This window comes from Ovis aries, chromosome 3 (assembly GCF_016772045.2).
Source record: "Ovis aries strain OAR_USU_Benz2616 breed Rambouillet chromosome 3, ARS-UI_Ramb_v3.0, whole genome shotgun sequence".
NCBI lineage: Eukaryota > Metazoa > Chordata > Mammalia > Artiodactyla > Bovidae > Ovis > Ovis aries.
The window spans coordinates 68,451,390-68,464,720 of NC_056056.1; the positions used below are offsets into that span (position 1 = coordinate 68,451,390).

At 35.2% G+C, this 13,331-nt stretch overlaps 1 protein-coding gene across 3 annotated transcripts in view; it reads left to right on the plus strand.

Annotated features, from left to right (window-relative positions):
* Positions 1-6,804, plus strand: part of PNPT1 (polyribonucleotide nucleotidyltransferase 1) — a 40,278-nt gene extending 33,474 nt beyond the window's left edge. For all 3 annotated transcript variants that reach the window (XM_004005936.6, XM_012171208.5, XM_042246135.2), the window contains 9 exons: positions 128-199; positions 285-348; positions 671-754; positions 1,073-1,156; positions 1,940-2,046; positions 2,133-2,188; positions 3,638-3,716; positions 5,207-5,254; positions 6,440-6,804. In XM_004005936.6, coding sequence (XP_004005985.1) covers positions 128-199; positions 285-348; positions 671-754; positions 1,073-1,156; positions 1,940-2,046; positions 2,133-2,188; positions 3,638-3,716; positions 5,207-5,254; positions 6,440-6,598 — 753 coding nt within the window. In that variant the 3' untranslated portion in view covers positions 6,599-6,804. The remainder of the gene's footprint in view (positions 1-127; positions 200-284; positions 349-670; positions 755-1,072; positions 1,157-1,939; positions 2,047-2,132; positions 2,189-3,637; positions 3,717-5,206; positions 5,255-6,439) is intronic.
* Positions 6,805-13,331: the final 6,527 nt, after the last annotated feature.

Below are 13,331 nucleotides of genomic sequence, written 5' to 3' on the forward strand. Positions count from 1 at the left end.
TACGTATGTTCTAAAGGACATAGTGTACTTATAAAGCTATTTTTAAAAATTCCTCTATACTGACTATGGGTGAATTTCACTTTTGTTTACAACTATTACTATATCATAATTTTTTAAATTGTTTAAGGGGATTGAAGATTACCATGGTGACATGGATTTCAAAATAGCTGGTACTTCTAAAGGAATAACTGCATTGCAGGTATTTTAGAACCTATTTTATTTTTAAACACTTAAATTATATCAGAAATCAATATTTATATAATTTTTTGGCTTTTCCATATTAGGCTGACATCAAATTACCTGGAATACCAATAAAAATTGTAATGGAGGCCATTCAGCAAGCCTCAGGTATGCCAAGCCAGTATGCCTGATTCTTCTTTCATCACTGTTTATGTGTTAAACGTGAATTATATTTCCCATTAGGCTTATTATTTAAAATAGGCTTATTCTAAAATACTGCTTTAGAAAATGAAATTTAATGTAATAACCTAAATCAAGAAGTATTAAGTTTCTAGGTACATGACTATCACCAAAGTGGATGACCAGTGAAAATTCAATTTTTACAAACTGACTCCTCAAGATAGGATTTATGGAGAGGGGAATACAAGTAGAATTTTTAAGGTAATTGAGATGCAAAGAACTTTGATTATTATGTTTTTATTTCTTCTAGTGGCAAAAAAGGAGATATTACAGATAATGAACAAAACTATTTCAAAACCTCGAGCATCTAGAAAAGAAAATGGACCTGTTGTAGGTAATACATTAAAATTATAGATTTGATGATAAGGTAAACATTATATGGAAGTACACTGCTATTTAAAAACTTTTTAAAAATCTATACACAAAACAATTTAAATGCTTTTATAGTTACAATACTTTAAACTTGAGGGGATAATCTGAAACATAAGAACTTTCTTAGTCACGTAGTAAACTGTTTTTCTGTTTCATACTAAAATATTTGTACAAGTGTCTTAGCCAAGACTTGACTGAACAGTACATTTTTAGGTTCATACATACATATATATATGAATGAATATGAATTATTTCTATTTTTGTCTATGCTACATTTCAGAAACTGTTCAGGTTCCGTTATCAAAACGAGCAAAATTTGTTGGACCGGGTGGATATCATTTAAAAAAACTTCAGGCTGAAACAGGTAAGAGTTGTATGAAGTTTGGGATTTTTTTATTTAGGTCATGTAAGTTTGCCATTACATCTCTACTGTTTCTCTCCAAAAATACGTTTGAAATGATCATCTTTAGTTATATTCAAGAAGGGTGACTTAGAATTAATCCTTTTTGCTTTAACATTTTAAAATCAGACATTTAGAAAAACTACTTTTTCACATTAGAGAGTTTTCTTTAATTTTTCTTATTATGAGTTCTATTTTTCACTTAGTCTTATTTAGACTCTTATTTTCTTTAGAGAATGTGTAGAAGTAGTATGCTTTAATTTGCTTTTTTTTCTGGAATCAATCTTTGGGATACCTAGTCACTTACCAGCTTTGAGGTTCTAGAAGGAGCATAAGAAGTCAAATAACCTCAGGCAGTTCCCAAGATTGAGAAATGACATGGTTTCATCCCTCATCCATCCGAGGACCACTCTAAAAAGAGGGAAAAACAAGAAACGGTGAGGAAAGTGTTCTATAGTTTCTTCTAATTAAAAGCACAGAACCAAAATTAGAACTTAATGTTTTCTCCCACTAAGAAAGTAGGGACACTGGTTCACTATTGTATCCCCAGGGCCTAGCGCAGTGTTGGGTACATAGCAGGTGTGCCATGTGTATTTGTTGATGAACGAATCCCTTCGTGATTCCTTGTGATTAAACAGACAACCCTGCCCAGCTACTTCCAGGTCACCCCCTGCTCTCAAATTAACTTTTCTTTTCTCCACGGAATGAGCAAGTTAACTTCAATATGTAAAATTATCTTTTTAAAAGGAGTCACTATTAGCCAGGTAGATGAAGAAACATTTTCTATCTTTGCACCAACACCTAGTGCCATGCATGAAGCAAGAGACTTCATTACTGATATCTGCAAAGATGATGTAAGTATTGAGCTTTTGATAGTTTTTTTTCCTACCTTTTGTTACTGTTTTCTTTATGAATCTTATGGTTTATTTTGTACTTACAGCAAGAGCAGCAGTTAGAATTTGGAGCAGTGTACACTGCCACAATAACTGAAATCAGGTAATATCAACTAAAATACTATGCTACTTTTTGTAAGATTTTATATTAATATTAACTTCACATTTGCATTATTTATTTTGAAAGTATAAGGTTTTTAGATTAGTGTCATTTACCATATAATCATTATTCTTACGATAAAATTTATTTTCTATACCAGTTTGTAGATTTTCATGAACATGGTTCTGTGATGATTATTATACTAATAGATTTTTCTGACTGAATTGTTTTCTTTAACCACATTTCCCACCATTTTAACCTTCCAATAAACATATTTTCTTTCTCTTTGTACTTTTTTCTTTTTGGTAGTTTCTTGTTGACTTGTTTTAAAGATAGTATTAAATGCCTAAGTATTACAATTTTTTAAATGCCAGTTTCAACTTCATTTTTTGAAAGTAGCTAAAAAGACTGAATTTTCTCAATCAGAAAATTACCTTGTGGTCCAGTGGTTAAGATTGCAGGCTTTCACTGCAGGGGATGTGGGTTCAATCACTGGTCAGGGAATTATGATCCCACATCCCCTCCCTCCCACCTTCCCACCAGAAGAAAGAAAATTCACTTAAGAAAAAAAAGAAAGAAATTATCAGATGTAACATAAATGTTCAGAACTAATTGAAATGAATCATAAAAGACAATGGAATAGTTTGTTTAATATCACAGGTGAAAACTAAGAAATGGGCTGGCTTATTTTAGTAGGTTAGAGGAAAAAAGATATTTTTTTAATAAAATAAGTACCCGCTTTTCTCTAACCCACTTCCTTAAATCAGGCTTCCCTGACAGCTCTGTTGTTAAAGAATCTGCCTGCAATGCAGAAGAGCCCAGTTCAATTCCTGGGCCGGAAAGACCCACTAGAGAAGGCATAGGCTACCTACTCCAGTATTCTTGGGCTTCCCTTGTGGTTCAGCTGGTAAAGAATCCACCTGCAATGTGGGAGACCTGGGCTTGATCCCTGGGTTGGGAAGATCCCCTGGAGAAGGGAAAGGCTACTCCAGTATCCTGGCCTGCAGAATTCCATGGACTATGTAGTCCATGAGGTTGCAAAAAGTCAGACATTTTCACTCACTTCACTTCACTTCCTTAAATCACTATTTAACAGGTTGATCATTCTACACTTACTTTAAAATATTTAATGCCATTTCAAAAGTTTTTGGAAAATATGAAAAGAAATATAAAAGAATGTATATTCCAAAAGCTTTTCCCTACCTATTTTCCCCTTATTTTCTCTCTGTCCTTTGATCCATCACTATTTAAATACAAGGTGTATTTTCCATTGGAAAAATAAGTATCCCACTTAGATAATCGTACTTTTTATGGTTATAAAAAACGTGTACTGGAGAGTGGTTTTTATGTGTTTTTTTACTTTGTTCTCCTGTGAAAACATAACCACAGTTTAATTATCTGTAGATAATAAGGTTTCTTCTTATTCTAATCAGGCTTATTTCCTTACTATAGAGACACTGGAGTAATGGTTAAACTCTACCCAAATATGACTGCAGTACTGCTTCACAACACACAACTTGATCAACGAAAGGTAAAAAGAAGAAAGGCATTTGATTAACTGCCTTAAAATAACCATAGTGAAATTACCTAGGTTGATAAAGACTATACACGTTGTCCACTACTAGACTAAATACAAAGAAAAAACAAAAAAGACAGAAATACTGCTTGACAAAAGGGTTTACTCTGTTTACCAGATAATGTTTCTCCTTCAGTGATGGAGTAGAAACATTCTTGAATGTTTTGAGGTGGAACAGTTCTAGAGTTAACACATAGCAATTTCTAAAAATATCTAGCTATAGCCCTGTTTTTCCCAATTTTCCTGACTAGCCAGTCATGGAAAGATAATTCTTAAGATGTCCTTAATCTTTATTATAGTCTATATTTGGAAGACTTAAGAATATGAAACCATTCAAGAATACTATGGGGCAGAGAAATAATAGGTGTTTTACCAAATATTAAAATCTTATATAAAGCAATACAGGATCAAACAATGGATTACTGGCCCAGAAATGGACAACAAAAATCAGAAATAAACCCAGTTATGTGCGTAGAATATAATACATACTAAAAGTTGCATTTTTAGTTGAGAAACCAAGATTATTCAACAAATCATATTGGAATAGCCTGTTTTCATAAAACTGGATCTTTCCTCTTTTTATACCAAAGTCCTATTTGGCTCAAGGAGTTAAATGTAAAAAAGAAAAAAAAAATTTTAAGGCAGTGAGGGCAGAAAAAGAAAATCTGGACATCAGGAAGGGTAAGGGTTGAGGCAAGACACTAAATGAAAATATAGATATTAATCTTGGAACTGGAAAAATCTTTTTCAGCATGATATCATAGCCAAAAATGTAAATAAAGTGATAACATTTGACCCCATCACTTTTTAAAATTATGACAAAATTATAGTAAGTTTGAAAGACAAGCAGCAATTTAGGGGAAAAAATACTTTAACATATGACAGAGGCTTCATATACTGGTATATACTTCATATACCAGTAAGAAAGATGAGTATCAATAGGAAAAATGAGCAAAGAACATGGAAAAATTGTTTTTTAAGCTGACCAAGATATTCAGTATCAATAGCAATTTTTTTTAATGCAGTAAAGCCAAGTTCCCATTTTTCAGCTTTTCAGATAGTTGAAAATTCCCAGTGTGCATCAGAGTGTAGAGATAAAAATGGACATACAGAAATGTGAATTGGGGCAAACTTTTTGGAGAGTGTCTAGTAAAGGTACAGGTACCTTTGGTACAAGTCCCATCACATGTAGGACATTGTTCTGAGAAGATGAAGACATGAATATATAATCATTATAAGACTGCGATTTATTTTTTCTCAGCATTTTGAAAATTTTTAAACCTACAGAAAAGTTGAAAAAGTAATAGACCAAATACTCATATACCTTTCCCTAGATTCATAGATTAAACCAATAAAGCTATTTTCTACTTTGAAAAAAATGTGTACTACCATGGATAGTAGGTAGTTATGCATGACAACTAATAGATTAACATGTTGTCTTTCAGATTAAACATCCCAGTGCTTTAGGATTAGAAGTTGGCCAAGAAATTCAGGTACTTGTATTCATCCTTTTAGCCTTGAAGTTGTAAATTATACTGTAAGTTTCAATTATTTGTTTAATCAAATAAGCTGAAAGACTCAAATCTACATTTGTGGTTTATATTATTTATATGCTGTCTTCTTTTTTAACTTTTATTATTTATATGCTGTCTTCTTTTTTAACTTCTTCCTTAAAACAGACTCATTAGGGATTTAGATACAGTTCTTAACCCTCAAAGAGCTTACAGGTTAGTTAGAACAACAGACCCCCTTTAAAGCTTTAAAAAATACATGAGCAACTCAGCAATGGATATGTATAATCAGTGATTCAGAGATAGGACATGAGGAACATGATAGGTAACTTTGAGAGTTAAGACTTGAACTGCTTTGGTATATACTGGTTGAGGCTGAAAGTTTTTGAGTTTGATGAAAGCCATGATGTCAGTTCTGGAATTTTGATAACCAAATTGACCTTTGTAATAGTCCTTATGAATAGATGAAAGAAGTGGTTGCCAGTCTGGTGTTTTGCTTTTGTTTTTTTTGGCTACACTACATTCTGTTCCAGTAGTACCTAATACCTATGACCTGAGTAAAAACTAAGACATAAGTTTATTCCCAATCTGTCATTCCATTATTCACAAAGCCTCCAGGGAAAGCTAAGAACTACAACATAATCTCTCTGTATAAGATTTTTTTTTTTTACATCAGAAGGGACTTAAAAGTTAGTACATCCCCCTCTGACTTTCAGTGTCTAAGGTCAAGCCAAATAACCTTCAACATGATAGATGGTCCTTTGAGTGTTAGTCTGAGTGACCCAAGCATAATCCTATATAGAGTGTAGCACAGTTAGGGTCAAGAAGCTCTTGTTTAGATTCATTCACCATAGTTTTTACTGTTCTTCCATAATAGGGACAAACAAAAAGGCACAGATAAGTCTAAAAGAAGATTAAAATCACTCCTTAACCAAGTATTTATTAGCATATACCTCCAATTAGCACTGAGGTATGCTTTCAGTGAACAAGTAAAAACCTTAATCATTGCCTTTTTAGACCAAGTATCTTTTAATTTGGGTATCAGTCAGTGTGCTATAACTTTTCAAGTATGTTGTTGTTCAGTCACTCAGTCATGTCCAACTCTTTGCAACCCCATGGACTGAAGCACACCAGTATATTTAAAGTATACTTGTTTCTTTAACACAGGTGAAATACTTTGGACGTGATCCAGCTGATGGAAGAATGAGGCTTTCTCGTAAAGTGCTCCAGTCTCCAGCTACAACTGTTGTCAAAACTTTAAATGACAGAAGTAGTATTGTAATGGGAGAATCTGTTTCACAGTCATCATCTAATTCTTCCTGGTGATTTTTTTTTAAGAATTCTAGAGTGATATTCTATAGAGCAAAATTTCAGTAGCATCTTCTAACGTGTAGATGTATATATAATATAAATATAGTCTAATGATTTGTATGAAAATGCTTACTTTAGGTGTTCCATTTTTTAAATTCTGAGTTACCTGTATTATTATTTACATTATAAATCAATACATATTATTAAAACATTTATACATATAAGACTCCCAATTGCTAATAATTTGGAAAAATAAAACTAGTTCTTAACCTCTAGAGACCAATGGAGAAGGAAATGGCAACCCACTCCAGTATTCTTGCCTAGAGAATCCTGTGGACAGAGGAGCCTGGTAGGCTGCTGTCCGTAGGGTCGCACAGAGTCAGACACAACAGAAGCCACTTAGCATGCATGCCTTGGAGAAGAAAATGGCAACCCACTCCAGTATTCTTGCCTGGAGAATCCCAGGGACGGAGGAGCCTGGTGGGTTGCCGTCTATGGGGTCCCACAGAGTCAGACACGACTGAAGCGACTTAGCTGTAGCAGCATCAGTGCCACAAACTGAAAATATAGGTCACTAACTACAAACCACTAAAGGGTTCCATTTCCACTTAAACCAAGGTCATATACTTTATGTCTGAACTTTTTTTTATTTTTTGTCTTCATATCTTGGTAGTTTTCCCTGCTTTCCAATAAAGTTTTTCTGTGAGGGCTATTATATGCTAAGATCTCTAATTTATGATAACTCAAACTGACTACCTATCTTTGGTAGTAATGCAGTATAGGTACTCACAAGACTTGTTTCTTTATAATCTTTGTTACTAACACTTCCCTGCCCATAAATCACAGATTTTTTTTAATACAAAATTTTTTTCTTCTCTTATAGAATATCTTGAGTTTCTGGATCTAACATCATTATCTTTCTTACTTCAGTTCAGCCAAGCATAGCATTCATTTATTCAATACTTACTATGTGCCAAGTTCTAGAATGTGTACACGAGGTATATCAGTAAACAAAACAAAGTTCCAATGCTCACATTCTAGTGGATGGAAACAATAACTAAGTCAGATAGTGGTAGGTTCTTTAAAGAAAAACTGGGTAAGGGGATAGAGTGATTTTTTTTTTTAATTAAAAAAAAAAAAGGTACTATTGTAGATAAAATGATCCAGAATAGCATCTCTGAATAGGTAACTTTTGAGCAGAGACCTAAATCAAGTGGAGGAAGATATACAGCAATTTTGGAAAAAAGATTCCGAATAAAGGGACTAACAACTTTATTAGTATGGTATGTGTAGAATATACAGCAGCCTTTCTATTCTAGGAACCAATTTCACATAGTCCTTTTACTCCTTAGTAGTGTGCCTGTTGTTCACCAAAATTAGAAAACATTTTATAAAAGAATATAAGAGGAGATATAATCAATGCAAGGTGATAATTTTCAAAGCATTTAATCTGGAAAGAATAATGTTTGCTTACTTGTAAGAAGAGGAAAGATATGAAGGTCGTGTAAGTTTAAGTGGCTTTTACAAAATTCCAGGCTCATGACAGACTAGGGTGGTAGGCAGCGAAAATGGAAAAGAGAATGTATCTTGGTATCAAGGGTCAGAAACCAATCTAAATTAAGCTAAAGCTAAGAGGGAATTTTATCATAGGACTATGAATTTATTTTACAGAAAATTAGTCACAATCCCTATGGTGGAATGGAACTAGGACTGTCAGGTACTTATTAGGAACTAAGACAGTTCTCCCTACCTGTGGAGTCTCATGACCTCTCATTTGAGCTTCTTTCCATATAACAGCTTTTTTCTTCTAAGTCAATATATTTTCATAGCATGGGGCAAAAGATGGCTGTCCACAGGAAGTTACTTGTCTCTGAGTTCAACTTCTTGAGGAGAAAAGGACAGGCTTAACTTGAGAAAGGTGTCAAACCTGATCAGGATTGCCAGATAAAATAACAGAATGCCAAGTGAAATTGAAATTACAGGTAAACAAATGTTCAGTATAGTATGGCTTCTATAATATTTGGGATATACTTACATTTTTAAAAAGTTATTCCTCATTTATTTGAAATTCACATTTAACTGGGTTTCATGTATTTTCGTTTGCTAAATCTGATAACCCTAAACCTAGTGCAACGAGGAATTCTTAAGGGCTCATTCCTGGGCGAGGAGAATGTACAGAAAAAATGGACTGAGCCTATACCCAAGATACTGCAGAACAAACATAAAAAGAAAATGGATAGACTTAGATTAACTCAGATAGTAGAGGATGCAGGTGAGAGAAGAAAAGGCAGATTTCAGCCTGAGGGTTGTGAAGACAGGTGGATCTATGACATGAATAGTAAACCTGGAGGGGTAAATAGTTTTAAAGAAAGAAGTGTTTGATTTATTAAATATGAGCATGAAATCACCAACCAACATATTGGTTGGATATTCACCTGAATATCTGAAAAAGCAACTGAGGCATAAATGACTTTTGCAGAGATAATATTTTAAAACAATCTTAGTTTTACCATCTCAAGCATATCTCAAATCACTGCAACAGGTTTCAGAGTAACTCTAAAATTTACAAAATTAAAGGTAATTAAAACTACCTATTATGAGCACAGTACTAAGTTATGGAATAGTTTGTTTCCTTCTGAGATTTACATATAGAGTCAGTAGTTTATGAAAAGCTGATTGATAAGCAGTCTAGTAAAGGTTTTTAAAAGTCATAAAAAAATAGGGGAAAGAATAGGTTAATTCTAATTGGAAGAAAAAGTGAAAGTTTCTAAGAAGTGGAATTTAATAGGACATCATTAGGGAAAGGTGATATTTGAGTTGGGCTTTTAAGAATGATTATAAAGGGAAAGGCTGCCTGTGGAATGGAACAGTTTTAGCAGTGGATGAAGAAGGCAGTAAGTAGAGGCCAGATTGTAGAGGGGTTTAGGATATTAGACTTAGGACTCTGAACTTTATTCTGCATATACTGAGAAACACTAAAGAATACCCATTGTTTCATGAAAACCAAAATTGCATAGCCGGCTATAGTTTTGATATTGTGGCCATAAAATTTAATGCAGTTGCCAAAGGACTCAGAAGAGATGATATTTTTAAAAACACTAAAATGTGTAGGCCATTATCATTTGTGAAAACAGATAAATTATTTTAATAAAATATTGGCAATAGCTATTAGGACCAAATAGACTACAGGAATGCAAGGATGGGTAGGCATATAATCTCTATAATGAATTACAGAGAAAAACCATATGATAACTAGATGCAAGAGAGGCAATTTATAGGATTCAGTGTACATTTCCTAGAGAATTCTGAATATTAGTATTTGTCCTCAACTTGGTAAGTGGCATCTATCAGCAATGAAGAACATGTATATAACACTGAAGATGTTGCCATTAAAGTCAGGAACAAAACAAGAATCACCACTATTTGATTCATCAGTGTTGAATGATGAACATAATACACCATCAGTGTTCTGAGGTCCTAACCAGTGTGATGAGATTAAAAACAGGAGGAAAAGAAAAAACATTTGCAGATGATTATCTAAAACACACTTTAAATTGTTTTAAAACAGGGCACGTGTATCTGCCAAAATAAATAGCAGTCAGCTGCTGTTATGGTATAAGCTCATTTCCACTTATCTCACTTTTTCCAGGTTTCAAAGAGCTACACCAGCAGTGAGTTTGCCCCATCCTCCGGGGTACTGATCAGAATTAAATCTTCTGTCCCAAAGTCAATGAAATCTTAATTATCCAGTCTTAGCCTCCAGTCCTCTTGATCAAGAACCCTCAAAATTCAAGCCCAAGTGTACTCTGGTTCCTGCTAGTACATGCTAGTTTATTTTTTCAGTTCCTTTGGTGTGTAATCTCCTCCCTTATCAGGCAAAGCAGTCCCCAGGCATATTACAACTAGATTTAACCCTAGTTACCACGGCCTCTCAGCCAGAAGAAATGGAAGCATATGGAAGAGAACTTTCTACAAGGGGGCAAGTGTTATCTCTTTCTAGGAGTTATAAGCCACTTCTGCAATCCCCAAGGATCCAGGGATGTTTACAAAGCCAAAATCCTCAGGGGCACCCACCCCATGTTTCAAAGCTTCAGGCTTTCTCAAGCAGGGCCCTAGCTGTATAGTAAACCTCCCTAGGCTGAAGATCCAAGTATCTTCAGAGCTCTTGTAACTGTCTAATCCCATGTCAGTTTTTTCACCATAGGAAATAAGGGCCTGTTTATGAAGCCCACAGAGCCCCCTCTGGCTCACACTTAAGTTTTTGTTTTTCCAAACTTAGTTTTTAACTGTGCATTAAGCATTAAGTGCCCTCAACTCATTATCCCTCTTCAAGGAAGTAGTATAACTTAATTGGCCAGCTCTGCTCTCATAAGCATTGTTTCCCCTATATCTTTCAAATCCTGAATTGTTGTCTAGGTGACAGCATCCACCCCTTCTAGGATGTTTTACTAGGTCACTACTGGTGAAATCAATAGTCAGGTGGCCACGTTGTTCCAGGGACTGAGTAAACATTTCCCAAACCACATCTTACTGTCTGATCTCTGACACCACTACCTGTATCACCTATTGTCAGTCCTGATCCTCAGAAAAGCAGATGCCAAGAAGGGCATCACATGCAAGATAGTGATCGGGAGAAATGTCTGTGAAGGATAAAACCGGTGGGCTCAGGATTGACAGGGAGAGCCTACAAACTATGGTGCCAAGTCTGACCCCTGTAAAAGGAGGAACGGAAGAAAACACAGAGTGGAACTTCAGACTAGTCTAATTCCAAGAAAGTCTCATCCTGGCTAAGTTCCCCAAGCCAAAGTTGTCCGTTAGAGGAGTTCTGTGGACAAGAAAGGACAAGTCACCCAAAGAGGTGACTTGCTGTCAAATAACTGTTCTCCAGAGTACAGTATCTTTAAGGAAATCAGAATGGTGCATGTATATGGCCACCACACCAATCAAAAATCAAAACAACTAAAGCTACAGCAATTAATTGTCATACTAGAGTTGACCAAATAAAACAATGGATAGAGTGAATTCAGACTCAAATCTAGATATATGTCTGTGAATTTAATAAAGAATATAAGTAGCATTTCCAATAATTTCATCTGTAAATGATGTTGACAGTTGACTCTCCCATTTGAAAGGAAAATTTTAAATTGACATCCTATTTCACATATAAAAAGGTTTCAAGTGAATTAGAAAACTAAACATTAAAAAACCATAAAAACATGACAGAATACCTTGGTGAAACATGGAAAATGAATAACACAGTTAATTTTTTTTAAAGTAGAGTCCAAAGGGCAAACAAGACAATAGCAGAGATGAGATTTTTAACAAATGTTGGTTGCATGACAAGCAAATAGAAAAGCAGTGGTAAATTCAGCAGAACTGAGAAAGTCACAATCTGTATGACCCACAGAGGTGATGAGGCAAAACAGCACAAATCATCTTCACCAAAAAAAGGATCAGGGCTGAGAATTTGAGGGTGGGTTAAAAGTCTATACAGAGACTTACATGCCTGACTCCCTTCCCAATTTCACATAACCAAAGGACTACCATCACCGTACACACACACCCATACATGCATGCTCTTGTAGAACTGCCACGACCATCTCAGAAGAATGAGATCCTAGCTACCGGAGATGAAATGGTGAGAAAAACATAGCTCCTCAGACTCATGAAAATTTTTTATCTACATGTGGAGACAAATTATTAATCAAAACCCATACAAATAAAGGTAAGGATTCAGCCTGAGGATAGATGAGGCAGAGCAGAAAGTAGAATCGAGGAAGGAAATAAAATTCTCATTGATAATCAAATCAACACTGAGGTTCATCTTATCTTCAGACTTTGTGTTCACATGAGCCAATGAGTTCTCTTATCATTTTAACTAAAGTGAATTAGGTTTTTTGGTACATTCCAAGGGGATATGGAAGGAAGTCAAGGAAGGCTCCTCTACATAAATAATTGTAGTGACATCTGAAGGATAAAGCAGGAATCATCATGAGATGACTGGAAAGAAGGAAGTTCAGACAAAAATGTCAATTTTAACTTAGATCAAGTAAAACAGGTTGAAAGATGTTTGTGGGCATTATCTACATAGAGGTCTTTAGTTGAGTTTAACAAGAGCGTTTTGGTGAGGGCTGAGTGATGGAAACCAGAATATGCGTGTGTATATGCACGCGTGCGTGCTCAGTCGTTTCAGTTGTGTCAGACTTTTTCTGACCCTATGGACTGTAGCCCACCAGGCTCCTCTGTCCGTGGGATTTTTCAGGCAAAAATACTGGAGTAGGTTACTGTGCCCTCCTCCAGGGAATCTTCCCAACCCAGGGATCAAATCCAAGTTTCCTGCATTGCAGGTAGATTCTCTACTGCTGAGCCACTGGTGAAGCCCAGAAATCAGAATAGGTGGGTTCAATTAAGGAGTGAATGGCGAGGTGAGGAAATATGAAATGAGTATAAAACAACTTCAACCCTTGAAGAGTTTGGCTGAAAAGAGGCAAAGAAACAGGAATATCAGTTAAGATACAGGTTATCAGTTTTGATGACTTTTTAAATGGGGATGGCCTTAAAGATTAGTCACCTCAAGGAAAAACTAATTATACAGCAAAAAACCTCTCATAAAAGTTTTTTCATAAAAATATCCGGAGAAGGCAATGGCACCCCACTCCAGTACTCTTGCCTGGAAATCCCATGGACGGAGGAGCCTTGTAGGCTGCAGTCCATGGGGTCGCAAAGAGTCAGACACAACTGAAGCAAC